Source organism: Micrasema longulum, unplaced genomic scaffold (genome assembly GCF_059751315.1).
Source record: "Micrasema longulum isolate JH-2025_06_02 unplaced genomic scaffold, ASM5975131v1 h1tg000469l, whole genome shotgun sequence".
In the NCBI taxonomy this organism is placed as follows: domain Eukaryota; kingdom Metazoa; phylum Arthropoda; class Insecta; order Trichoptera; family Brachycentridae; genus Micrasema; species Micrasema longulum.
Window position 1 is genome coordinate 1,731,634 of NW_028277667.1, and position 25,954 is coordinate 1,757,587.

Genomic DNA, 25,954 nt, shown 5'->3' on the forward strand with positions numbered 1-25,954 from the left:
CCTTTGTAATTAAATTCAATATTTTAAAATAAAAATGTTTAGTTTTGGAATTCAATCATTAAAAAGTACTTAGATACCTACATATCAATGAAAAGTATTTTTTCTTTTATCCGGAAAGTTTTTGCACGCTTTCACGAAACAGTAATTTTTCTTTTATTAATATTTATTTATAACGGACTTATACAGTCCATTCCAACAATGGTAAACATTTTTTTTTATACTAAATACAGGTACAAATGAAATAAAATATAACGAAATAAAATTAAAGCTAGGACAAAAAAAATATATAAAAAAATAGATCTGGTCTATCTTAGTTCTTTCTTTTCTTTTAGTTTCGAATTAAATGTCAAGGTCACGTCGAAACACGGCTGACGATTAAAGAATGACTAAATTCGCGTTGGGCATGGGTTGAGTGCCATAATTTTAAAGGGCTCAGGGTAAATCGCGCTCTGAATTTTTATAATTTATACACATTCATGTATCCTATGTTTAAATATCCACATTTCCTCAACTCTTCCATCTCACTACAATAAGAATATAAAAAAATAGTACATACATCCAGTTAAAAATTTTCACAAATTATAATTAGAGAACATGTAACAAAGTAAAGAGAAAAAATAATGTAAATATATATATAAAGCAATGTTCGTTTGTAAGTCCGCGATGGACTACTGGGCCGATTTACGCGTGGTTTTATGCGAAATGTAGATCTTTGCCACGAGCGTGTTTATAGCTATTAAAATCTTCAATTTATCAAGTAGAAAAAAACTAGGAGCGTAAATGTTTTTTTATCCATCACCAGGGTTGCATTTGACGAGAATGCAAATAATAAAAAAATATGAAGATGTTATTTTTTAGTGCATAAATTTTTTTTGTTTTTGAATGTATAAAAACAAAATTGTTTTTTTAACAACCCTAATCAGAATATTTACTTAAATTCCGAATAATTTATACCCATTGATATCTTTTTACTGGATTTTGGTAATACTAAAATATTATTGACTGACATTCGATACATTTTTGAAAATCACATTCCTGAATAGAGTGCACCCCTGTTGATGAGAAGAGCAGAGCTTGACATTTGCAAAAAGAGTTTTATATTTGAAAATGAATTATTTTATGTTTTGGAATTCAAACATAAACAAGTTCTTAGTTACCTACTTAAATTCAAATTTTGGATTTTAATTAATTTTAGATTTGGAATTCAATCGTAAACAAGTACCAAGGTTTCTACTTATCAATGAAAAGTTACACCATCTTTTTTCATGACAACAAAACATCGATTTTGTCTACTTTAGTTGGGCTAGGCATAAAAGATACAAAATGCAGTTGTCTTTTTTGCATAGCATCACGGCGGCATCTTCAAGACAGTAACAAGAAAACAATGTTCAAATACCTATTTATCAAAATTCCCTGTCACCACATATCCTCACAATTTATGTAATCCGATACACAAAAATAATTATGTTTAACATCGGACTGTGTCCAAAAATCCCCCCACTATGCTCCACTTTCATCGCGCGCATTCGTGATGTCGCCGCGTAATGTTGAACGATGGGAAAAAATATAATCATAACACAAATGTAATGTAAAAAAAAAGCCATTTGTTAATTTCTCTAAAATTTTATTGTACACGCGGAAATATTGATTGACACAACAGTATAAGTAAAGGGTCATTTAATAAGAGTAATTGAATCAATGAACTTCACACTTAAAATATAAAACAAATTTTATTTTACATAAAACTGATATTTTTATATCATGTTAAATAATATTTGATGTTTTAAAAATAATGTCAGTCAAATGTCCACCACAGAGTCGTTTGATCCGAGGTCCAATTTTCATTAGTTCTCTCATTAGATGAGCAAAGAAGGATAAAAAAATTTACTATCCTGGCAACACTAACGAAATGACCATTTTGTTTCTTCGACAATCTGACAGATGGAAAAATAATTAAATTTTTAAGTAATGCATTTGCTACTTACACATGCATTTGCTAATTACGCATGAAATGTGATTGCATCCTGTTTCTTTAAGATCCTAGCAGTATTTCTACACTTTAAAAGGACACAACACGGCATAGTCGAATTCAAATCAGGAGTTGTGTACTGAGCGACGTCTACAAAGAAACTAATGGGTCAAAACGTAAACCTACTTTACGGTGTCTGGACTATTCTTAATTCTATGATGTTTATATACATATCTAATTTTAACTAAATACAATAATTGACATTAAACTTTCGATTGTGTTAATTTAATTTATATAAACGAGTATATACTAAAATCTAGCAATAGCAGAGCATTGCCAGGTTCAGCTCGTATATTATATAAGTCAAGAGAACAAAAGAGCACGTTAGAAGGTTATGGGATGAAGAAATAGAGTGGAGGAGAGGGATTTTTATAATAAAGTTGACTGATTCAAAATTTTGAAATGATAATAACATGAACTTAATTAAAGGAACATAAACTTATTACACACTGATAAATGTTTCATTTTACGTTTTTTTTTAAGTCACAAAATTTTGTATTAAAAATAATAACAAAGAGTAACAAGAACAAAGTAATTTACTACCACTGGGTGATCTCCTGGTTATGATGAAAGACAAGCAACTTCGCACTCGGCAAGAATATTGGGTAGCCTCCTCCCAATCCAAGGGAAAACATATTTTCCTACTAAAACCAAATATAAAATAAAGCCTTGGTTTTCCAAAGTGATTCCGAACAAGTTTAAGACATCCTCCATATGCAAAACTGGGCATTGGGCACTGCTGTAATGGTTCACACCTATTCAGAATCCATGTCCGGGACTCTGCCGCGTATGAATGTCAGCTTGAGGAGGAAAATTTAAAACATGTTTTTTTTAATGCCCCATAAACTATTGTTATCCTGAGTTCCTATCCGACCTCTCCGATATCAACATCCCATTCCCTACTCATAGTCTAACTCTCCTGTCCCCACCCAATAAACATGTATTAAAAATGTTATATAAATATCTTGTTCCAAATGGTATCAAATGGTAAATATGTTCTATATCCGAACAGCTAAGGTGTTCTTGAATACTCGTGTTCTAAGGCTTCTTTATAACTCATTGGTGCGAAGCAGACTTGAGTGTGGATCTCTGATCTAGGCACCCCACGAATTGAAGTACTCTCTTATGCTGGAGATGGTTCAGAAGAAATTTCTGAGGTATCTTTACTTAAGGGAGTGCGGATTATCCGCGGTTGTACCCGTCTGACTTCATACTGGGAATGCCTGGCTACAATAGTTTGGAGAAAAGAAGAAATGCATACTTGATAATGTATTTTTTCCGATTGATCTGTGGTATTACGATCAACATAGGTGTAACGGAGAGTATTTTTCTTTATGTTCCTAATGACTACCTTAGACATAGACGGCTTAAACTGTTTTATCTTCCTGCTTGCAGAACCAACCTGCCGATGGTAATGCCAGTTGGAAGAGCAATGTCTTTACTCAACCGTATCTCTTCGGATATTGACATCTTTCATATTAGTGAAAAAAAGTTCAGAGAGGATAGCATTCTTTCTCTATAATTGCTGGGTATTTTTATTTTACCATTTTTGTATATTTAAATTTTAGTATTAATTTTTTCGTTTTATATATGCATAGAACTTTTTTGTAATGTACATAAACGTTTATAATATAAATAAATTGAAATATCCATATGTATAGTGTGCTTAATATTAAATACTAACACACTAACTCGTATATAGTACCAACACAAGTGTAAATTTATCAAAAAACTCGACACTGGCTAGAACACCCCAGTAAGGAGTTGAAAGAGCCAATAAATAAATAAAGAAGAAGAAGATGGACATGCCAAAAGGTGGAATAATCGGCGCCCTTGCATGAGAAGATGTATGAATGTAAAGACAGCGTTGTCTGTATGCAAAAATGGCGATATGGCGCTCTATCCTCTCAGCCTATGGCTTGTTTGTTTGAACTTTTTTTGATTGCGTAAAACCAGCATTTTCAACAGTAGCTCCAAACGCATTCAATTTACCTAGTCACATGCCAGTTTTATCTTAATATTATGTATTTAGGTAACCAAGTCTAGTTTTTTATAATGGGTACGTAGCTCGTGTGATAATGATTTATGATTTAATCTGTTCCTACAATTCTCATATTGAGTATTTTACCTAGATAACATGATGTGATTTACAGTTTAAAAAAAAATCTGTTCAATGTTTAAGCACTATTAATATTTCTTATCTGTCTTCATCATTTATTCATCGAGTCAAAAACACTCACTCGTCCAGGATTCTAGTTTTATTTTATTTATTTATTTTTTTTTTTTAAAAGAATTAATTGCATTCTTGTAATTTACCCAAATATTTCATTGTTAGGGCCATTTTCAACGAGTTGTAAATAACTCACTATTAGAAAATGGTAAAGTTGGAGTAGAGTGGGATTCGAACTACGGACCATTGGTGTGTAAGTCCGAGACACTAGCCACAGGACCACAACCCGATTTAACACACAGATCTGTATTATCATCCGCCCAGACACATGCGAGACGGTATTACGAAGCCGGCTCCACCAACATGCCGATACTTGAAGATATCATATCGATGAAAAAAAAAAAATTATAATATTATTTTTTAATTTTTCATTATTTGAAATTTATTTATAAACCTTTACGGATTACATTCATTTAAAAAAACAATTTTTCTTTTTAAATTCATATTCTATTAGTGATAATATTTTTAACATTTTTTTGAAAAGGTTGTCTGAGTCTTTTGTTTAGATTTGTCTGGTAGTTTATTGTATAATTTCAGTCCCTGGTTTATTAGTCTCGTCTTTGTCTCATTTTAGAATGTTGAATATGTTATTGTTCTGATATTCACGTATTGCGTCTAAATCTACTACATTTTTTTTTAGTTTTAGGTCTTCGTCTACTAATTTAGTTTATTTATTTACAACAAAAACAAAAAAATCCGACAATTGTTTCGCCTTTTAGGGCAGTTTTAAACAAATTTCGTTCATTTGTTACAAATGTCCCTTTGAGAAATACATTGTTAATTCAACCACATAATGTATTCTAGTAAACTATTAAATAAATAAATATAATTAAAATATTTGGGTTATTTTTAAAGGAACAAAAAAAGTTTAACTATATATTTTTTTATTTTCAGATTTGATGTGCCACTATCAGACAGTCATCGGAGATTATGAAGATGACTACAAAGTTAGCTATGGCGATAAGATCATAATTCGTTTCCCACTGAAGATCCAATCCCCGGTCATCAAAGTTGTATGCTTCAATGGAGGCTTCGAAATCTACAGTATGATACACAGCCAGATCATCACACCGAAACCAGAGAGAATAGAATGGAATAGAAAGATATCACCAGTCAGGCCGAGCGTCCTGATTCTGACCATAGACTCAATGTCTAGAGGGAACTTTATCCGAAGCCTGCCGAAACTCTATGATTTCCTGATAAAAACCATGAATATTACAGTATTCAAAGGACTTAATAAGGTAAATGATTTATGTTGGTAATTTAACATTGAAGAGTAATTTTTTAAACAGTCCTATGTCAAAATTTATGAATTTCAAAGTAAAAATGCCATTGTAAGCTAGAAAATTTGTCCACTGTCGCTAAGTCGATACTATAAAGCTTTGTAAGTCCACATTTTCTTCAAAATTCCCTTAAATATCCTTATTTTAACAAGCATTTTGATGATGGAAAATTACCAAGTGTATTTAATTGATCTGATTGCATGGCTCGAGTCTAAAATCACTTTGACATGTCAGGTAAAAAAAATCTTCATCCAATAAAAACGGACCAGTAAAGCAAATAAACTTTATTTTTTGACTTTTTATTTTTTACAAACTTTCTTTTTTTTTCTTTTATATATGAACACTTCACTGGGCATAACCCGTGTCGAGGCATTCATTTACATTATTTTGATATGATGTTCTAGTACATAATAAATAAATATAATTTAATAAATAACACTGTATATATAAATAAACATAAATCATAAACAGCAGACGAGTTCAAATAGACTACTGTTTTGGTGGGGTGACCATCTCAAGGGAGTTCTCGGGACCCAAATCCAGAAGCCATTTTTTAACAAATAATTTGAATTTCTGTTAACTTATATTTAATTTTGAATCAAGAGGTATGGTGTTGTAAATTTTGGGAGCAAGGTACATATGACTCCTCTAACCAAACGATGTTGCCATTTTAGGTGTCACGTATAGTTGCCTCTTTTTTATCTTGTTTCATAGACTGTATTATGTTTACTCTCACCATTTTTATATGTGTGAACGAGAAGTGCCCTAGCGTACAGTTGCCTGACGTCCAGAGAACCTACACGTTCAAACACCTCCATTGTGGGTGTTCTGATAGGGACCCCGAGCAGAGCCTTGAGTGCATACTTTTGTGCTATTTCCAAGGTATCCAAGAGGACATATTCGCACATTAAAATAAATTTTTAGAACGAATAAAATTTACAAAAATAAAATATTAAAAAAAACAAATGGTTGCTTACTTCTGCAGGGGAGAAACGAGGAGGGGGGAGTCTGATACACCATCAACCGTGCGGCCGCGCCCCCCTCGCTTCTCCCCTGCAGAAATAAGCAACCATTTGTTTTTTTAATATTTATTTTTTTTAATTTTCTGCGTTCTAAATATTTTTTTAGATATGCTAATATGTCTTCTTGCCCATACTGATCATCGTGGTTTCGGATGTAACAGGGCTTAAAGAACACCCTGTATAAACAGGTTTTTTTTACTTTTCCTGAAACATTATCTATGTGAATTGTCCAGCCCAAGGTACAATCGATTTCGATTCCTAAATATCTTTCATTTTTCACAATTTTTATAAAGTTACATGTGCATTGTGTTATTTATGTTGTTCTTGTTCTTTATATTTTTTCTCTGATTGCTTTATACTTTGTACTGATTGGGTATTGCGCTACCCGCCCAGGCGAGCTGGAATAAAGCGAATGATTATTAATGTAATTTTACTATTTAAATTAGGTGGCTGACAACACGTTCCCAAATATGGTAGCTCTGCTGTCTGGGCTCATGGCCCACAAAAGGGATGGGTTGACCAATGTTCCAATATGGGATGTAAAAGTAAACTCCTCCATAAAGCGATATGATGATATGCCCATCGTGTGGAAGACGTTCCAGGAGTCTGGGTACATCACCATGTAAGCATTAAGTTTATTTATTTCATTCGAGAAAACAGCAGCTTAGAATATACAAAAAATACAACTCTTATCAATTTTATGACATTTACAAACTAAATAAAATGTACTTGAAGGCTGCCTTCTAAGATTCTATCAATATTTTTGATTCTTTCAATTTGTCAGATAAGGAGCCACATTTTGTAAGTTTTAAATATTTTATGCTATTGAACTCATTCAGGATTTATTATTATTTTTTTTTTTTATTTTAAAATTTATTTATTGATCCTTACTGATTATTACATTCATTTTACAAAAATAATATGTAATATTTTATTCATGCTCTGTTGTTGATGATAATATTTTTTACAACTCTTGAAAAGTTTGCCTGAGTCTTTTCCTTAGTTTTGTCTGGTAGTTTATTGTATAATTTCAGTCCCTGGTGTATTAGTCTCAACTGTCCTTGTCTCGTTTGAGAAAGGTTGCATATGATATTTTTCTGATATTTTTGGAACAAAGTTTTTGATTTTTAAAAAAATAATCAAAAAATGGTATAAAAATATTAATGAGCCAATTTTTGTCATGTACCCTTCATATATTATTATTAATATAATATTTAACAGAGACTAACAGAGAAGAATCTCTGACATCACACACGGAGTTATTTCAGATATATGAAACTTTAAAAAATCATAGCGCTGATAATACGATATATAAATAAATAAAAAAATATTTTTTGGCTGAGTTTGTTCATTAACAAATAAAAAAATAAAAAAAACACGCTAAACTTCCTCATTGAAAATGCCAAAAAAATGTATTTTGATTTTTTTGGCTCATATGCGGCATTGAACTCGCATATATGGTGTACTATTTAATAATCTTTTTCCCATAATTTATAAAAATAATAATTTAATTTAGGCCTGTCATATCAAAATATAAATTGATTATTTAAAAAAATAAGATACATGAATCAAGTCTTGTACTCTATGTTAACTCACAAATCAAATGTGTTTTGGTTTTTATGAAATATAAAAGGAAAGGTTTAAGAAATGGGTGATCTAAATGTCAACTGTCATTTGTATGCTGATGATGCCGTGGTTCTTGCTAACAACAAAGAGGAACTGCAACTCTTGATAACAAAGGTCTACGATGTATGCAAGGGAAGAGATTTGCTGATGAATGTGGATAAATCAAATGTAATGGTTTTTGAAAGAAATGAAAATATGACTAAATGTGAAATCACTGTGAATGGGGTTATACTAAAACAGGTAGAGGAATTTGTATATCTGGGAAGTATGTTTACTCAGGATGTAATGACTGAGAAAGATATTGAAAGGAGGGTGAGTGCCGGGAACAGAGTGAACTGTGCACTTAAATCAACCTTGGCAAATAAGTGTTTGTCGCAAGAGGCAAAATTAGCAATTTACAATTGAATCCTGGTCCCGACCCTGATGTATGAGAGCGATGTATGGACTTGCATAAATGGGGATAAAAGTAGACTGAATGCTGTCGAAATGCAAACTCTCATGCAAACATGTGGTAAAACTATGTATGATATACGCACAAATATCGAGATCCGTACATTATGTAAGGCTTAGATAGGCATTATCGATAAAATCAAGAAAGAAGCTCTTCGTTGCTTCGGACATGTAGAGCGAATGGACAGCGAAAGAACGGCTAAAAATGTTTGCAATTCAAATGAAGACTGAGAAAGACATGGCATGACCAAATCCAACAAATACTTGAAGACGGACATGTCAAAAGTCAGAATAATCGGCGTGCGTGCATGAGAAGATGTATGTATGTAGAGGAAGCGAGATATGTATGCAAAGATAGAGTGGCGTGGCGTTCTATCCTCTCTGCCTACTCACGGGGAAACGGCGTGGTGGTTTGTTGCTGTTGAACAACAAAATAAAACCGTTGCAGGTATGCCGAAGAATACTTGGACGCAACATTTAGCCTCTTGGACGTGGGTTTCCTGCACGACCCCGTGGACTACTACTACCGCAGCTCCTACGTCAGCCTCAAGCAGACCCTCGCCAACGTGAACTTCAACAAGCTCCGCTTCTGGGACAGGCCCAAGTTTCGTTACTGCGTGGGCAACGAGCCATCCTACAAACACATGCTCAACTACACGGAGGAATTTCTCATCGAGATGGCCGACCTTAAATACTTCGCTCTCAGTTTCTTCGTTGAAATGAGCCACGAGTATCTAACGGATGTTAAGGTAAACATTTGTACAAATCTTTATCAGCTTTGTTAACAGTCCTATGTTTTTATTTATTTCCTTAAGTTAGTCAATATTACATTTTTAGTATTTCAACTAATATTTACAATTATTTCAACTATATACTAAGTTATATATATCTACATTATTCAATACACATAATTATTTTTTTATAAATAATAAGATTTCTTTAATGCTGAAAACATAAACTTTTGCGGAAAGCTAATTTAATACCATATATACATAATTATACATTAATATAAAGTTGCTTTGACTGTCTAACTAGTCAAAATATAAAAACTGATACATAAAAAAACAAATTAAAAACCATATTTTTAGAAAAGGGTAGTTAATACCTACATAGTAAAAGGCAGTAAAAAAACCTATGAAAAATAACGATAGGGCTCCTCTATAGCTAGTGCATTATTACTCTGAGGTCTTTTCACATTTTTCAATATTCTTATTATTTATTTTTATTTTTATATGAGCAAAAAAAGCACGATAGTAACGGTATTAATATTTTTTTCGTGCGACGTCTGATAAATTTTCTACAAAGGTTTCAGATAAGCATATTTTGAATGACCTGAAAACGAGACGTTTGTACCCCGTGGGACAATCGGCACATATGACGTTTGCTTAGGCGTGCATTATAAGTGCAGTCGGCAGCCATAACGCATGACGTCAAAATGACGTGATGCCAACTGAAAGCCATTTTCTTTCCGTTTTTTTTAAACCTAACCCGAAATAACTTCTTATATTATTTCAGAATATGGACGATGATTTGTTGGACTTCTTCAAGAGGCTCCACGAAGGTGGTAAACTGAGCAATACTGTGATCTTCGTCATGGGAGACCACGGCCACCGGTTCGATGAGATCCGCAGTACGTTCATCGGGAGAATCGAAGAGAGGATGCCATTTTTGGGGATATCTCTGCCTGAAAAACTAAAGAGGGCTTACCCACATTTGCAGGTACAATTTTACTCTTTTTAACGAGGTTCGATAAAAAAATGCAATATGTGATATTTTAATTTAGAATTTAAATACATAATTGAAGACACGAGTGGATAAAGGTATTATGTAATAACTGGGGCTAAAGTTTTGAACACCAGTACAATTATAATATTTATGTTCAAAGCATTAACTTTGTGGCCAAACATTTTAATTAATGTTAGTGAATATTAGTTTTTAACCACTTATCGACTTTTTATATCTACCAGTTTCGAGACGTACCCTTCTCTTCGTCAGGACACTCACTGCACCTATCGTAAATCGTTTTATCACACATTCGCCTGAGAGACCGCATTTCGACAGCATTTAACCTACTTTCATCATTATTTTTCCAATTCCATACTTCGTTCCCATACATTAGGATCGGCATTAGAACTCCATCGTGAACTGCTCGTTTTGCCTCCTGCGACAAATATTCGTTTGCCAAGGCAGATTTCACCCTATAGTTATATGTTATATCATTAGAATTGTAAAAATCCTCTTTAAATATGTCATATAATAGCATATAATAACCACTTCTCAGCATGGATTTATGTCTGCTAGATCTACGCTAACTAATTTAATATTATACGAAAATGTCATAACTAATTCATTTACATTAAGAAAACAAGTAGACTCTATTTACACTGATTTCAGTAAGGCCTTTGACAAAGTGTGTTTAAAAATTCTTATCGCCAAACTATCTAAACTAGGAATAAGTGGTCCTATGATTAAATGGTTTCAAAGCTACTTGACTGATAGAACATTAACGGTAAAAATTTGTGACACTTTGTCCCAAACTTTCTGTGCTACTAGTGGAGTTCCACAGGGCTCCCATTTGGGCCCAATACTTTTCATCATCTTTGTTAATGATGTAATGGATGTATTTGATGATGTGGAGATATTGCTGTTTGCCGATGACATGAAGATTTTTAAAATAATCAATACTGTAAATGATTGTAATATTCTGCAGCGTAATTTAGATAAAATGTTTCAGTGGTGCTCTGCTAATAAACTGCAATTGAATATTAAAAAATGCCAGGTAATGAGATTTTTTAGAATAAAAAATCCCATATTATTCGATTATCTGATGGGAAATACTCAATTAATCTCAACTTCTGAGGTGCGCGACTTAGGCGTCATTTTCGACCAAAAATTATCCTTCATTAGTCACATTAACAACATAACTAGTAAATCTCTGAAAATGTTGGGATTCGTGTTACGTGTGACTAATGAATTCAAAAACATAGGCACTTTGAAGTTGATGTATACTTCTTTAGTGAGAAGTCAGTTAGAGTACAACTCGACAATTTGGACTCCTTACTACAATTGTCATCAAAATTCTCTGGAAAGGGTCCAAAAAAAATTCTTAAGATACATAAATTTTAAACTTGGAATTAGTCATGAATTTTTAAATTACGATTTTTTATTAAAAACATTAAATTTGCTTAAACTTAACGATAGAAGAAAAATTATAGACCTGTTAAATTTGTATAAAATTGTGCATTCTATATGGGATTGCCCAGAACTTTTGTCACTCGTCAACTTCAGGGTGCCTGGAAGGATAACTAGGCGGGTGCCACCGTTTTGCAGTAGTAACTCACGCACAGTGTATGATTGTAATGCCGTATTGAGCCAACTTCATGAACTGGGCAATAGTTGTTCCCACATATCGGATATATTTAATGTGGGGTATTGTTCTTATAGAACAAACCTTATAAATTTTTTCAAAGATGAGCAGTAATCATATTTAATGTAGTTACTTCATATATGATTTTCTGTTTTTTTTTTTTTATATATATTTTTATTATAAACCTTATTATGTTTAAAATTTGATTTACTTTTTATATTAATTTTTAAAGTTCTCGTATACTTTTTATTTCAAACTTTTGTTTTATTTAAACTTTTTTTTTTTTAAATATTATGTTATATAATTTTTAGGCTTGATTATTGTTCCTCAGTTTTGAGTGCAAATATGTAGTTTAAAAAATATCAAACCTTATATGTTTATATTATAAATTTGTAAAAGGCAATTATGCCGTATATGTTAATAAATAAATAAATAAATAAATAAATAAATAAATAAACAAATATCCAAAGTTATTCCCAATTTGTGAAAATACCCTATTGTAATGAATAAAAAAAATATTGCCTCTAATGAGTTTATGCTAGTGAGGAAATGGATAGTGGTTTCACCGAAGACATGATATTCGGCGCGCCCCGAAGCCGGAAAACCGGGTATCCAGCCACCGGATATCTGGCTCATTATCGCAGTTTAATTTTCAATTAAATAGTTTTATTTTAGTATCACAGTTTTATTTTAGTATCACAGTTTTAAATAGTGTATTTGTTGCACAAAAATCCATAATTAAAATAATACTCAGAGTCCCGATACAGACATCTACTGAAGAAATATTCCATAAATCACAACTTATGACACCAAAACAATTATACGCTAAAACAATACTCACTTATAGATTCAAAAACTACTCTTACTCAAATGAAAGACATAACCCCCACAATACATCACATACAAATAATATAATCACTAGATCCTCAACACATAGACAACTTAAACAAATACAAACTAAAACCACTTTCAAAACAAAGAGATTTTGAGTATTATTCAATTAAAATCTATAACCTACTACCACTATCTATTAAAACAATTAGTAACGAGAAAATGTTTAAAAAGGCTATAAAAAATGGATAGTGGAGCTAGGTAGAAGTAAAATGGATTGTCTCATTCGCCCATACCAATATTGAATCAACTGCTCCACAAGTGTATAGCTTATGTTGGGTTTTTGTTATTTTCATTGTGTGTTTTGTAATATACATAATAAAGATGTACATACATAAATACCTTGTTTTTAAAACTGTCTGAATATTTGTTAATTATCTTCGTTTTTTTAAGTTAGTCTTCTTTGTTTATTCTCAAATGTAATTTTAAAAAAGTATATTGTTAAGTGTCCTCGGCACAGGAAACCCCAGTGATGTCACATTATTTTTATTATTAATTATAGTTTGTAAGCAAAAAATATGAATAAATAAATAAATAAATAAAGCTAATATCTGGTATCCGTTTTATCTCTAGTTTATACCTGTGTTTAAAATGTTTTTTATTACTACCGTTCTAGGTAGGACTTGACTATCACACAGAGAGACTCCTCAGCTGGTACGATATACATGAGACTCTGGTAGATCTTGCTGAAGACAACTTAGAAGAAACGCCCAACAAATTGCGACCACCGGCTGTCGGAAAATCCATCCTCAGACCGTTCGATGATAACAGAACGTAAGTTTATGTCATCTTAATCATTTAAATATGTGTCATTAGTGGAATCATTATTATAATAGTGACTTGAATAAGTTCTTCCTGTTTCATATATAATAATATATTGTTCCACCGAAGTAAAAATATCTCACTTTTTCATAGAATTAAACCTTTTTCAATTTTGTGCCCAAGAAAAGAGTACGCAGGGAATTTTACTACATTACTTTTTTTCAAAAAAAATCTGCAGCTAAAGCACATACAATTCTTGCGGAGTTTTACGATGGCCATGCTCTGTCGGAACATCACCGAACATTATCATCATAATTTTTGCTCTGCATCCTTATCAGCTCGGTGTAGTGTGTTATGAGCTCCTCAAACCCAACGAAACCACCACGGGAGATCACTATCGACTACAATTTATTAGTTAAGTGGAGCATTGAAGGGAAAACTGCTGTAATACGAGGAGAGACACGACAAAGTAATTTTGCAGCATGACAACGCTCGGCCGCATGTTGCAAGGTCAATCAATAAATTTTTCTCAAGCCTGGGTGCTCTGTGATGTAATTCACCACTGTAATTAGGCCTCCTGGCCTGTTGTGGTGCAAAAAAAAAATGTAAAAAAAATATATAAAAAAATCAAAACGTACTTGGAAACGCTCAAACGGAAAGTAGTCATACCTCACCCGCCGTATTCGCAGGACATTGCTCCTTCTGATTACCACTTGTTCCGATCGATGACTCCTGGCCTGCCCGAGCAGCACATCTAGTCTTATGAAGATGCCAAAAATGGCTCGACTTGAGGATAATATTATTATTACTAAACGTCAAACTACGCCTAGCGGCACAATTACGAAGCTCCTCTTGGTTACAGGACTGCATTGATAGTAATACGTTTTTAAAATATAATAAATGTGAGTTAATATTATTTTTGCATTCCCAAAATCCAGTGAAAAGAAATAAATAGGTCAAAATTATAAGGAATTTAGGGAAAGAATCTGATTGAGATCCACCAAAAACTAATGTTTATTGTTAACATTAAAATACAAACTTTTTTACATACCAATAATGAGTATCCCCCAACTTTTGGTAGCATATGCATGCTCGTTGAATGCAGCCCTGGTGTAAATAAACAAACTCGGTAACTATGGGTACGTTTTAATGTCACTACCTTTAAAATATTTTACTCCATAGGGCGTGAATTTTTTTTTTTGCACCACAACAGGCCAGGAGGCCCAATTATAGTGGTGAATTACATCACAGAACACCCAACCATTTTAATTTTTGTGTTCTCACCGGGAATCGAATCCGGAACCTTCCGTGTGTAAGTCAAGCATCTTGACCACTACACCACGGAGGCCGCTGTCTATGTTTTAATAGTGATCGCAGAATAATATATTTTTAGTTGTCAGTAGTTGTGTCCTCACAAGATAGCTCATTTTATCAACGATTTTTGGTAATCAGATTTCCGTGTAAATAAATGCGTTTTTTCTCACTCTCCGCAGGTGTTCTCAGATTGGCATCCTACCAGAGTACTGCATGTGTGACAGGGAAGCCCAGATTCCGCCAGACTCCGACAAGGCTAGATTCTCCGCAGAGCTCGCCGTGCAACATATCAACCTACTGTTAGAAGAATGTAAGATTTTTTCCTCCTATGTTAGTGGGGTTTGAACCACGGACCCTTGATTTGTGAGTCCAAGACACTAGCCACAGGACCACCATTTTTATGTCCCGACTTAAATCATTACATTCATAAATATTATGACATATCAATATACAAAACACATAATAAAAATTTATCCATATAAATTATATTTGTGCATGACAGATAGAAAGCCATGTGAATGGTTCGACTTACATATTCCATTCTCAAAAAGTTCTCTGTCTTTGTAAAATATATATCCATCAATAAATAATCTATCTATTTCATTTCAGCCGTACATCATTTGAGAAATGGAGAGAAACGTAGATGCGCTACACTCACTCTGGAGAAAATATCCTCGGCCTCCATGTCCATAAGAAACTTCTCCGCAGACAAGAGTGCGCTGCTCATCAGAGTGATGTTCAAGGTCTCCCCCAGCGGGGGGATGTTTGAGGCCGCGGTGGAATTTGGCTATCAAGTCCCCGCCGTCGTCTTAGGTGAGATAAACTATTTCTCTATTGCTTTTACAAAAACAGATAGTCGTCGACTTACGATCGTAATCGTCTGTTTCGATAAACACGTCGTAAGTCAACTTTTGCAATCCAATGGTTTCTTTTTTAAGTTTGTCAGTTTTAATCAGTTTCATTTATCGGGATTCTCTGTTTTTTTTTATCTATCTTTTTTTCTTGGTAAGTTGAGATATTCACATTTTGATCTTTGTTTACAACTCAGAAGGGCTTAAAAAACGCTTGGAGTGCTATGGTCATGTTTAGTGCAGGCACTAAAACCAATCGCAGATTGTGGCCGTGAAGTCAAACAGTTGATCATCAATGGTTGTAGTCTTGAACAGTCGGTAAACTAAAATTGTAAAGTTCAACAGTTGATCAACAAAGGCCGTAAAGTTAAACAGTAGATCAGCAATGGTTGTAAGTTGTAAACTTGAACAGTCGATAAACTAAAATTGCAAAATTTAACAGTTGATTAACAAAAGTCGTAAAGTTGAACAGTCTATCAACAATGGTTGTAAACTTGAACAGTTAATTTAAAAAACGAAAATAAAAATGGTATCACTTTTCTATTGCATCACTAAAAACAACTGTCATATAAGGTCGCGGCAACTGTTTCGCACTTTTGTGTCAACTTTTTAAACCACCTTTTTTATAACTTTTAATATTATATATCATACTTTTATTACTTTATTATTATACTTTTTTTTTTAAATATATATTTTTCTTTTATTGCTTATGATTCATAACTTTTATTTTTTAATATTGTTACATTTTTAAACTTTATGCATCGTGGCAATTTATTGATATGAAGACTGTATTGTGCTTTACAGCGTGTCATGATTTCTAACATGTCAATATGACGTTTTTGTTCGAATGAAAACTAATCCTCAAGGACATAGACATGTTCTGAGCCCTCAAAAATGATGACACTTAACTCATGCCCAAACGCCCAATGCGTATTTAGCCATTCTTCGACCGCCAGCTAGGCGTGGCATTTAGAATGCACGCCGGCTGCGGCACTGTTTTTAGGATATTTTGGCTTTTCAACATGTCAATGCTTTTCAACCATATGTTTTCAACATATAAAATGACAGGCGTCGTGGCGCAGTTGGTAAGACGGCCGACTGTGAAACTGGCGTCGCAGGCTCGATTCCCGCCAGTTGTAAGAAAAAAATCCATGCAAGATTTTCTTCTCAATTGGTCTGGGTGTTGTGGTGAATTTTTCACTACCTCCTTCCATATCCCCTCTTTCCCACCTGCTGACAAGCCTCTAAAATAGAGACTTAGCGGGTTATTCCTTTTTAATTTTTTTTTTTTAAATACTGAAATTTTTTAAACGTAAAACTGGGGCGGAGAAAAATGTAAAAAACCTTAATAGGGAAATATCTTCTTTTTTTTTTACACTTTCAAAGTAATAAAGGTCTATAAAATACTGTCCAGTAAAAAAAAAAATCGCTAATTATTAGTAGCATAAAAAATACTTTTAAATTTGTAATTTTGAATTCCCGCAAAAACGGTCATTTCATTGGCCACGCCCCTAACACATCACGATTCTTGTTTATTTGTTACTGCCATTGAAATTTGTGTAGAACAATTTCTTGAATCTAGTTTTTCTTCTAACATATTTTTATTGAATTTCTTCTTTACATTTTTATGTATGAAAACATTTCTCTACAATATCCATATTGATTTTGAAAACACAATTAATTATTCTAAATCCATTTCCCATATTTTTATCGGTAATCGTAGTATGTGATATTTCCCTATTGGGGGGAGCATTTGTATGAGAATGTATGAAGAAAAATGGGACCTGAACATTTCGGGGTAAAAACCGAGAAAATGTACAATTGAGGAACATAATGACGTCTAAATAAGGTTTTTCTGCACTACCATCATGTTTCAAATGTCTCTAATTCAAATCTTGTAATAACACCTCATTTTTTCTCTCTCATACAGGGAAATTAGAATGAAGTGAAAGTACCCCCCATGTTTTTTTTATTAATTAAATAAACTACTGTAAGGGTTTTATTAAAAGCCTTTTATATGGTGCTTGATTATTATTTGCGCAGCAACAAAATTGAAATCATTATCAATGCAATATTATGTATCTTTTTTGGGTGATACCGTGTATGTTGGATTTGATCCGACGTTTCGGCTACCATTGCAGGAGCCATCTTCAGGGAAAACTGTGTGTTTTATAGAAAAATGTATGTGTTTATGTACTAGTAATTTGTACCGTGTCACAGTCAGCAGTAGGCACATTTCTAGTTTTGTAGGAAAGAATAATTATGTTTATGTACTAGTAATTTGTACTGTGTCGCAGCCGGCAGTAGGCACATTTCTATTCGTTTTTGTCATATGTAGTGCTGGGAACCATGTTGAATTTAATTTAAGCCCGTCGTCTTTGTTTATATTATTTGGATGTCTGTGTATTTCTGTAATTGCCTCTTTTATTATTTGTGTACTATAATTACTAGGTTTATGTAGAATTTTTGGTTCAAAGGCAAAAAAATGTCCTGTGTCTATATAGTGTTCCGCTATTGCGGATTTGTCTGGTTGCGAAACGGCGGATCAAATCCAACATACACGGTATCACCCAAAAAAGATACATAATATTGATAACAATGACCGTGAAAACCTTCGCACCTAATTATCAATGCAATATAAATATAGTAAAAGTGTTTTTTACTTTTTAAAATATTGTACATATTTCTTTTGCAGGTGATATAAATAGGATCAACAAATATGGCAGTCAGCCCGACTGCATAGGCCACGAGACACTGAGACTGTACTGTTTCTGTCGTTGACCATACTGCTGAGTGTAACACCATCTACACCGCTCAAAATTTCTGATTCTAATCATTTCACATTGATATTAGATAAAATTTTGTAATAGATTTGATATTTTTGTCATTTTGTATGACATAGAAAAAAGAAAACATTGTATTTGCGTTACTATTATACAGATATTGTTCTAGATAGTTAAATTTAGACACTTGCTCGTCAGAAATGAACACATTCTTAAACAGTTTTGACAGAAGCACAGTTATAAAATGTATAGATATTATTCTGCCGCGTTATACTACCGTGTCATACTGTCTTGTAGAATAGCACATGCTATGCTAAAATGCGGTGTCAGTTTTTAATATATTAAGGGGGGATGTAAAAAATATTGTATTTAATGAATATTCATTTAAACACATTTACCAGCTGATATTTTCCTCTGCAAAATAACCAAAACTAATATCTATAATAAAACATTAAAACTGATATCTTTTACTTGTGTTAAAATTAAGCGCAGTTTGTTTTAATTGGTAATTTAATTTGTACAAATGTGCCATATTTTTAGTTCTGTATTTATAATTTATAACTTTTAAAATTAGTGTACCTCAAGATTAGCTATGCTGAAATGAATTTTTTTTTTTTCGTGTGCTTGTTTTAAACGAAAACACATTGACTGCTGTGAATTATACCAACTAAGATTTACCTTATTTGCACAAGACACTGCATCCACATTGTTATTTTAGTCAATTAGTATTTCAATATAGAAAAATGACTGCCAAATTTCAATATTTGGGTATGCCATGGTAATGCTAATATTTGTTTTTATCGCAAAGAAAACAATCTTATTAAACTATGTTTTTTTTTGTATGGGAGTTGCATTTTTTTACCTTATAATGTACACGGTTTATATTTACTTCAAAGGGATATTTATTTTTTTGATATGTTTATAATATGTAAGAATCTGCTGGGATGTTTCGGCTGTGGCCTGTTTTAGGAGCTTCTCCTCATTTGCTCTAGTGACGAGGAAACCACAGAAAACTCATTAGAAGAAGGCGGCTGTTTTCATTTCCCAAAACACCTTCCGATCCACTCGAAGAGTGTTGGGCATTTGGTGTCCTGTTATCATTGATACCTTTTATTGCCTTTACTATATCTATCATGTATAATATTACCTCTCTTGACAAGTCCTTGTGACTACTCACCACATGAACATCGTGTAAATCTTCATTTAGACTTCGCGCCTCCAGTTGCTTTCTCTGTAAACTAAAAAAGGGGCAATGCATCAACAGTGATTGAGGTTTTAAATACGCATGTGTTTAAACTTATATTATTTACTTTCTTATTAGAAATACAGTATAATCCACTTATTGTGATCACTATAGAATATATTACTTTTGATAACAATAAAGCTATGGTTTCCTAAGGGGGTGGTGCCGTCATCCAGCGGTGGATGATGCCATTAAAACGTCTGTACAAATCAGATAGCGCAGGTTTCCTAGAGAGAATGTCAAACAGCAGTGTCGTCACAGTTTCAAAACGTTTTTTCTCATGTAGCAGTGAATGTTTTTGGGTCTGTAAATGAATGCAAACGTAATTTGGACTATCAAAAATGACGAAACTTTTATTAATTTTGTAAGATATTCAAGAAAATTTTGAAATTTCCCCTAAATCTTAAAATCCACACTCTGTAACATCATTTTTTAAACATCTCGCTTTCCTCCAAACGATAGTTTTCAACTTCCAATGACTTCTCATCTTCCAAATATGTCTTCCAATAATGCTTGCCCATTTTCCACCGCAGTACATCTCAGTTTTATGAAAATAAGATAGTAAAATTAGTTGATCATGGTAGCTAGATGCACCGCTCTCTTTAAGTTAACATCTCCGGTCACGGTTATGACAGCCATCTTGTTACGCCCACCGCATCACGGCATATCACGGCTACTAGATAACAGCACCGCTTTCTTAGGAAACCATAGCTTAACTGTTTCATAACATTAAGCCGAGGATTGAAAATATATACATATTCACAAACCTTGCTGAACCAAAATATATATTCACAAATATTGCTAAACCAAAATATTAATGCCGACTCAACTTCCTTGTCTTAACTCGATCATTGGAAATTAAAAAAACTGCTTTATTTTTTTAAGTTTTGCATGAAAGAGAGTGCAAAATTGTTAAGGACAGCTACATTCCGTTGGCGCATTTTAGACAACTTATTGAAGCGCTTAAATTTTCCTCTTTTATCAAAAAAAAAAATTATACAAAATTAATTTAAGAGTCCTCCTCACTAGGGGAACCTGTTCTAAGCAGGACTATGTTTATAAGTGATTATTTATATATAGATGGTTTGAGGACCGACTATGATAACAATAACCGATTGATAACATTAACTGCGATTCTAATATTCGGATTCTACTGTATTTGTTTTTATTAAATAGAAAACAACCTTATATTCTGTGATAAAGGTTTTAAATTTACTTACAACATATCCCAAACTCTACGAGGCCGAGAGCCCTGTGTTGAGTTGGGATTCAACATAATGGAAAGTGGAAATAAATTATGTATTTAATATTACATTATTACCTTTCTTGTCATTAGAAATATTATCGATATTTCTGCTAGCCTTATTATTATTTTGTTCTTATTAATTTTAGTAATGATTATTACATAGTTTTGTTCATTTTTGTACTGATTTTAGTCTATTTTTTTGCTCTTAAATATATTTAGTCCATTCAAAAAAATTTTGGTAAGATTAACTTTTATTGAAGTTTTACATACGCATTTCAACTGTTCACGGTGTCTGGATATAATATTTACATATTATATAAGTTGTTTCTTTTAAAAGTGAAAGTAGTCAAAGTGGAAAAGTTTATATTTTGGCTTCATAAGAGGCTAAAAATGGTCTTCGTAAGAGTTAATTTATTTACTTTGGAAACCACATTGGTCGGAAAATGGCACAAATTCTTGTGGATGATTTGACCCAAGAAATATTGTGTCGTATAATACACAATTTGAACGAAATCTGTGATTAAATTCAATAACCAAACATATACCAAAAACCAATTTGTCTTTTTAAAAATTCAACTCGTTTGTTTAATTCAATCCAATAACACGACTTGCTATTTTTAAACATGGCATTGCTCAAATAATCGTAGTATAATTCTATTTGTTTTGAATGACTGTTTATTTAGTCAATTCTTCAATCGATCTCTTTAGGCAATCTATTAATTATTTACAATAAATGAGATAATATTCATTTCTGACTGTCATTTCACTGCTACATCTAGGTCTTCCTTATGATGCAAACTGAATGTTATTATTTTTGATGTAATAATTTTTGATAACATTGTTATACCTATTCTGTATTTAACTTTTGATAAACATACTTCCTATTTTAAACTGGTTGAATCTTGATTCGTGAATATACAAATGTATTTATTTGGGAACTGACAAAATAATATCCTCTTCCTATGTCTTTCCTAAAGTCTTTTTAATATCGGATTGCTAATAACTCCTATATCTTTCTAGTCACTATACTAAAAACAAAACACATTTAAGTAGATTATTTAAATTGCCTAAGTATTTATTGTCACTAAAATTTAAAGTTACAATTGTTGTATTATTATTATCTGTGAAATGTATCGTCGAAAACGTATTATACCACCCGTTAAAAGTTTAAAATTCACACAAGCCTATTTTTTTAAATGTTATTTTTTATTGTTAAGGATATTATTACATTAATTCTAAGCAAGCAACTTAAAGCTGATACGCTTAAATCTATTTTAACGAAAGTTAGTTATTGGCGCACTTGAATTTTTCCCAAACAAATCTAGTTCATTTTTGAACCTATTGAGACTTTATATTGAGATCAGCTCCTATGGGAGCTTATTCCAACCATCAACAACCCTATTGCTCAGGAAATGCTTCCGTGGATTTAGATTGAATCTCATTTTCTCCAGCCTGAGACTGTGGCCTCGTAAATGAGCATCTTGTTTAAGTTTGAACATGGTATCCAAATTTGGGCAACCATAGTGACTGAGTATCTTGTATGTCTCTATCAGGTCACCCTTTCGCCGTTCTTGAAGCGTTGTGAAAAGAAGTCAATACTGACCCTTTATAGGATACCTAAAACAATGTGGTAATAAATATGCCACCAGAATTGTGGTATTTATTTTCTAATATTTTGTATTAATAATAAGTTTTATTTCACAGTAGTATCGTAATGATGTACACTGGTAAATCAGTCTTCCACTCAGATTTTTCAAATGTAATAGGTTTATTATCTTAAAAGGTTTTCAAGACATAAATCAACACCACAAAATATGTGTCCTATGAAAGGTTAATGATCAGATTTGTCTCACTTTACAATTATTTTACTGTGTTCCAAAGTTATTTATAATAGTCACTTCCAATTCCAAAGTGTGTATTTTGTAAGTATTTCATAAATTAACAAGCATGTAAATTTGCATTATGATTTTATTCTGTATGTAATCATCTTGTGGTGCCTTTTGTAGAGAAACTGCACTGAGTTTAATGTATTCGGTATTCAAATTGTGTAAATAAGTGTGTAATAGAAATAAAATATATTTTTAAAATTTCTGTCCTTTATTTTAAATCTTTTATATGTCACGAGAGTCATATATATTAATCGTGCAGCACAATTGAAATGGCAGCTGGCAGGACACTCGGCGAAGACAAAATGAAAACAGGTGGACACCCAAAATAATACATTTTAGACTGTGGGCAAATAAAAGAGGTGTTGGAATGCCGCAAAAAAAAGGCCCGATATTGCAGCAGGAAGAGCCTGGATGGAAAAAGCGGGGGACAGAAAAGAGTGGAAACGTTTGGGAGAGGCCTATATCCAGCAGTGGAGGGAACAAGACTGAAAAAGAAAAAAAGGACAGTTTAATAGCCATTGATGATATTTTTGTCAATTAAAAACAAAAACAAAGCCTAATATGTAAAGAACTTAATTTTCAGTTGAAAAAAAAATCAGCTTTCCATCTTAGTACGCCGTCCATTCAGCCAGGTTAATTTTATTCTTTTTTTGCCCCACCCAGTATTATTTTTGAATACCCAGAGTATTAAGACTTGAGAAAAATCACATTAAATGTTTGTGTTCTCACTGGGAATCGAACTCCGAACCTTCCGTGCGTGAGTCATGTATCATAGCTATTACACCATTCTGGCTGTCATTTATTTATTTACTTATAAACAGTTTATTACGCATTTTTTGAGACGTAAGTCCTAACTCCATGGGACCAAAAGTCTTGTGTTTAGTTGGGACGAACAATTATTTGGCACATACATACGAGTATATCACCACAAATTACATAGGATCAGAAACATAATAATATTTTTTTTCAAATAAATATATGGCACATCAATATGTAAACAGCAAACTCAAACATTTGGTTTACATTTTTAAAAAAAGAGAGAGGAAAAAGGGTGGTCATATATCCGGAAAATCATTGACGAGTTTCCCACTCGAATCCCACCTGCTAGGAAAAATCCAGTCCTTAACTACTCTCTTGCAAGTAGTTTTTGTCCTCGAGAGCTTAATACGGTCATTAATGATTATAGTGTTGCTCACTCACAGATTAGAGATCCAAGGATCGAACAGTGCTCCCCCTAATGAGGAAGTTCAGTTCTGCAGGAGATTTTTTATATAAAAAATGATTTCTTAGACGTGGTAAAAATTAGAACATTCAATTATACAGTGAACTAGCTCAAAAATGTATGAAAAAATCAATAAAAACTAACTACTTTGAATTACTTCACAAGTTCTTCTGAATCAGCCAATGATAGAATGTTGTGATTGATTTTCAGTCACCGAGAAGCCAACTAAACAATCAGCAGACGCCACTGGTGGAGAAAGATCATAGCACTGATAATACGATCCACATTCTTTTTTAATAATTTACGCTTATTTTGATGGTCTATTAACAAATAACAAAAATATATTTAAAAAACACCGAACTTGCTCATTTTCATTTTCTAGCAGAACTCACTGTATTACCTATTATTTATTGAAATTTAGGGTAAATCACAAAAATGCAAATTTCTATTTATTTATTTTTTAAATACATTACTGGATATAAGTCCATGAGGGGTCTAAATGCAAAACCGCCACTGTCTATAATCAATGTTTTTGGGAAGACCAACAAAACCAGCAGCAAAAAAATATAAATATCTATTTTAAGTTAAATGTGCAACTTGTGCATGGTATAGCAGATAGCAAAAGGACAATTCTATTTAAGTTGAATGTGCACATTGAACCACAAAGAAATGGTAATTTGGCTACTGGTTTTGTTGGTCTTCCCAAAAACAGTGATCATGGACAGTGGCAGTTTTGCATTTAGCCCCCTCACATAGGAATCTCTTTTTATACAGGGGATACGTTCCACACAATAACTTGTAAAAAAAGTAAACTAAAAGAAGAAGGTGAATAAATGGGTTTCCTTGTATAAAAATCATTTGAGGATTTAAAAAAAATTGTTTATAAAAAATATAACATGGCAAATTAGTTAGGTAGGAAGAAACTACCTTAAAAAGTTTTTCGCTTTTATGCTGTATATGTATATAAAGAATTTAAATAAATAAATTCAGGCCATCAGTGCTTTACCTACTCCCTAGAGAGCGTTCAGAATCGAACTGTAGTTTTGTGGTATCACAGACCTGAAATTGTTGTCTGAGATTTAAAATTTGCTCTACCTCAAATTGCTTCCCTTTTTCAAAATTGGATTATTTACAATGGTGCCTTAAATTTAAATATGCAGGAAAATCGTAAAAATACTTCCGTTTGTTTTTATCGTGAACTTATTAATTTTCCTTGGGACATTTCGTAAACTTGAAAACATTTTTAGTATATCCAAAAATTTATAGACTTATACTGAAATTTAACTTTTTTTTTATACCCGAGAGTGAAAAGTTATTGGCGGAATGTGTCGAGATTTTGGTATCTTTCTAAAAATTTGTTAATTGATCCAAGAATATCATTTTTATGTCGAAAAATTTTATTAAGTCTGATATATTTTATCAATAAAATAAAGAAACTAATATCTATTACATACATTTAATTTTAAATTTCCAACAGATCCAATCAGAACATTTTTTTATTTTGATTTTGTACTAAATAATCTCATCATGAGAAAAGCTTTATATAACCTTTACTGTTTTTTTTTAATAAAAATACAGAATGACTAAGAAAATGTTTACATTTTTCTAAATATTCACAACTATCGCCGATTTTCTTAAAATAATTGCTGCAATTTTTTTACTACAAATGACCACAAAATTTTATACTGAGCAGCCTTTTTTCGTGGTACAGCTTGCCCTACCAACGCTTTTGATTGGTCGATGTTT

The 25,954-nt window shown here is 32.5% G+C and overlaps 1 protein-coding gene across 2 annotated transcripts in view; it reads left to right on the forward strand.

Moving 5' to 3' along the window:
- The window catches only part of LOC148281391 (uncharacterized), a 35,947-nt gene extending 17,209 nt beyond the window's left edge, over positions 1-18,738 (forward strand). The window contains exons 1-9 of one of the 2 annotated variants that reach the window (XM_088226886.1): positions 3,421-3,558; positions 5,154-5,500; positions 7,011-7,186; positions 9,089-9,389; positions 10,156-10,359; positions 13,515-13,672; positions 15,154-15,284; positions 15,584-15,787; positions 18,521-18,738. In XM_088226886.1, coding sequence (XP_088083012.1) covers positions 5,159-5,500; positions 7,011-7,186; positions 9,089-9,389; positions 10,156-10,359; positions 13,515-13,672; positions 15,154-15,284; positions 15,584-15,787; positions 18,521-18,606 — 1,602 coding nt within the window. In that variant the 5' untranslated portion in view covers positions 3,421-3,558; positions 5,154-5,158 and the 3' untranslated portion in view covers positions 18,607-18,738. Of the gene's footprint in view, positions 1-3,420; positions 3,559-5,153; positions 5,501-7,010; positions 7,187-9,088; positions 9,390-10,155; positions 10,360-13,514; positions 13,673-15,153; positions 15,285-15,583; positions 15,788-18,520 lie in introns of those variants that run through there. The other variant, XM_088226885.1, reaches the window with a different exon arrangement.
- The last annotated feature ends 7,216 nt before the right edge of the window (positions 18,739-25,954 follow it).